We start from the raw sequence: 3,239 nt of genomic DNA on the forward strand, positions 1-3,239 counted from the left end.
GGGGGAATTAATGAGGCAAAATATTGTCAGTGTTTTATTAATATGGTAATTAAGCAAACAGTGATATTGCACCTTTCTATGCAGGCTTTTAATTAGGCATTTGATTAATAAAAACAAATGTGTACATGACAAAAAAAAGTTGGTAATAGAGGCATAACAAAATAAGATTCATTTTAACATAGGCCAGTTAAAGTTTATGTCAGAATTGCATGTTATTCTAATTATTATTTCCTATGCTAACTCTACAATTAAACTTAGCAAGCTTTCACAATTATATTATAGTATAATAAAATAAAGCATATTTTCTTATGCAAATAATCTAATAAAGGTATAGACTGGTTTTATTGTTTGCTATTTTTCTTTATCCAAGATTGACAATACATTTGACAATACAACGCCATATTTCTGGTACACATATAATAATATAAAAAAGATCAGCTGGCATTAAAAATCCTACTTCATTAGTTTTCAAACTAAAGGTGCAATTAAAATTGATTTATTGGACTGACATAAGCCATGAAAGGTCTAACAGCCCACATCCATCTCGTGTGCCCTTGTCATTATTATTATTTTGTATTAATATGAGTTGTATAATGTGAAATAAAATCAACCAATAGAACATAATATTTATTTTGCTTGTATTTCACAGCAGTTTGGGTCAATAAACACATTGAGTCTTTGTCATGAGTGAATAATAAACAAAGGAATAACACACACAAGCTTCAAATAATTACTTGAAAAATATAGGTAAAAATGAATATTTACCTGAACCCTTGATTCTATCAAGTCCAATCGAAGAGCCAGTGCCTCTCTCATGAAAACGTCAGGATAGTGGCTCTCATTAAAAGCCTTTTCTAATTCCTCCAGCTGCCAACCAGTGAAATTTGTGCGAGTTCTCCGTCTCTTGCAACCAGGGCTATCTTTGTCTGGGTCCCCCGAGTCTGACAGCAGAATGAGAATAAATGTAAACAAAAGAGAAAAAATACACAGATATAATTCAAATACAACATTTTCATACAATTCTAACGAGCGTGGTTTCATGCATATGCGAGGATTTCTGCAAACTTCAGAGCTGAAGAAAGGGATTTCATTTGAGATTTATTTTTTGCAGTCTAACATGCTATCTGAATAGAGGAATCCTTCACATGTTAACACGGGCATATCCTTGCTCTAGTATCTCCTGACTGACAGGAACATTGTTTTTGCTCGGCAGCATCTTCAGTTTTCAGGGATGGAAATGAAGTAGGAGGCGAATTATTCTCCTCTCTACCTGTATGTGTGTGGCTCGGCTTGCCCTTTAACACACACCAAGAGGATAACTTAACGCAATATCCTGTCTTTGTTTCTTTCCGTTTCTGTCTGTGCGCTACCATGCAACCGACCTAGAGCAGATGTTATTGTGTGTATAACGGGGCTTACCTGACAGTTTGTACTGCTGATTATCTACATTCATCCCGCAGCCCGAAGACAAGAGGTGGCTGGAATTGCCCACTGAAGCCGTGCAGGAGCCATTAAGTAATCCGTCTATAGAGAAGGGAACCGCGGACGCAGATTGAAGTTGATGCCCGGCTAATTCGTAAACGTGATGGTGGCTCAGATGGTACGGGAAGCCCACCATCCCGCCGAGAGAGCCTCCGAACTGGGCGTGAGGAGCATCCAGTATCCTGCTGTCCATCATCCCGCAGGCAAAAGGAAACGGTCTGGAGGCCGGTGGTGGGAATTTAAAAAGCATGCAGTGAGTGTGGCCAACGAGTAGGGGACATGATGTGAAGGGAGGGATGAGCTGTACTTTATCCACATGAACCTCCCAATAATTAGCCCAGGCTATGGGAATATGAGACCCAATGAGAAGCGGTAATGGACGCTGACGTCAGAGGCGCGCTCTGCAAACGCTCCCCGTATCGATTGCTAATTAAAGCTGACATCCACCTCAATAAACAATATCAGAGCTGTCACAACAAGACAGGAGGGCTTTGATAAGAACTACATCGCAACTACACGGGGGACCCACCGGGAGGAAGGGCTCCACTGATCCCGGGAAGGAAGGGCTACAGGCGGACGTGTTAGGCCAGCGGCTCCCGGACTTTTTGTTCAGCGGAGGGGCTGCAAATAGGTGGATATTAGACCAGATTATAACTAAATGATCATTATTTTATACATATTAATTAACATTTTTTAGTGTTTTCACATTTTGCAAATGCACTTCTTCTCAGGAGCTAGCAGAACAAAACTTTAAAATTCGAAAAGTAGTACAATGCTAACTGATGAACTGAAAAATATTATTTTATAGGGATACATGGGACCCTTTCCGGTCCATGAGCTTCACATTGGAAGCCACTGAGTTAAAATACCCCCCATCCCCATGTTATTTATGGATGATCATTTAAACACATTACACCTTTACAGACAGGTTCACGTGCATGGCGTAAAACAAATAGGGCGACTGTTGAAATATGGTTGTGTATTTAAAAGGGGAGCTGAGATATTGCTAAAGGCACAAGGCGAATACAACTATAATATATCACTGTTACAGGGCAAAATAATCAGTTACGACCAACATTTATATGAGGAAAAGATATGACCAAATACAGAAAGGATACACATAATACAAGAAAAAACATCCCAACATGCATTACAGGCATGCACAACATTTCCTTTCAGGAAGCATAATTTGGAAAGCTCTTCCACTTGTGCAACCCCTGCACTCAATATGTGACTAGCCTAAATCCTATCTGCTCATTAGGTTTTCAAATAATTAATTCGACTTTATTTATCCCAAGTCTGGTGCTGTCATAATGTTAATCAGAGTTGAAATTTCGAACCCCACTCGTTCCCTGACCCTTGGCACCCGGATTGGCATGTTGTAATAACCTGAATCTCTCAACAGAAGCTGCGATAATTGTTACCCTATTAGCATGCAAATAGTTTAATTAATATTATTATGAGGAAGTATATAATCCGCTCGTCACTTGACCCCCGAGCCCAAATAACAACCCCTCTGTATTTCCAGTGTGTGTAGCCTTACATTTTAATGAACTCCTCAGAAATGATCTCCATCCTTCCTTTAATAGCAGCATGTGTGGACTCGTCTTTGAAGCTCTTTGTATTTTTTACTTTAATTTTAACGCACATGGACAGGATCTTATGAATAATTCCTCCCCATTCATTTCTTTTTTGAACATCTAAAATTCAATAATTGCTTTTCCCTTCTTTACCAAGCACACACATAAGGCTGCCCC

General features: G+C 39.3%; 1 protein-coding gene across 1 annotated transcript in view; it reads right to left on the reverse strand.

Moving 5' to 3' along the window:
* The window catches only part of uncx (UNC homeobox), a 3,031-nt gene extending 1,327 nt beyond the window's left edge, over window positions 1-1,704 (reverse strand). The window contains exons 1-2 of the mRNA XM_010797203.1: window positions 1,420-1,704; window positions 766-941 (exon numbers count right to left, since the gene is read on the reverse strand). Of these exons, the coding sequence (XP_010795505.1) occupies window positions 766-941; window positions 1,420-1,678 (435 nt within the window). The 5' untranslated portion in view covers window positions 1,679-1,704. The remainder of the gene's footprint in view (window positions 1-765; window positions 942-1,419) is intronic.
* Window positions 1,705-3,239: the final 1,535 nt, after the last annotated feature.

The sequence above is a fragment of the Notothenia coriiceps genome, unplaced genomic scaffold (genome assembly GCF_000735185.1).
Source record: "Notothenia coriiceps isolate Sejong01 unplaced genomic scaffold, NC01 NC01_scaffold00037523, whole genome shotgun sequence".
Taxonomy (NCBI): domain Eukaryota; kingdom Metazoa; phylum Chordata; class Actinopteri; order Perciformes; family Nototheniidae; genus Notothenia; species Notothenia coriiceps.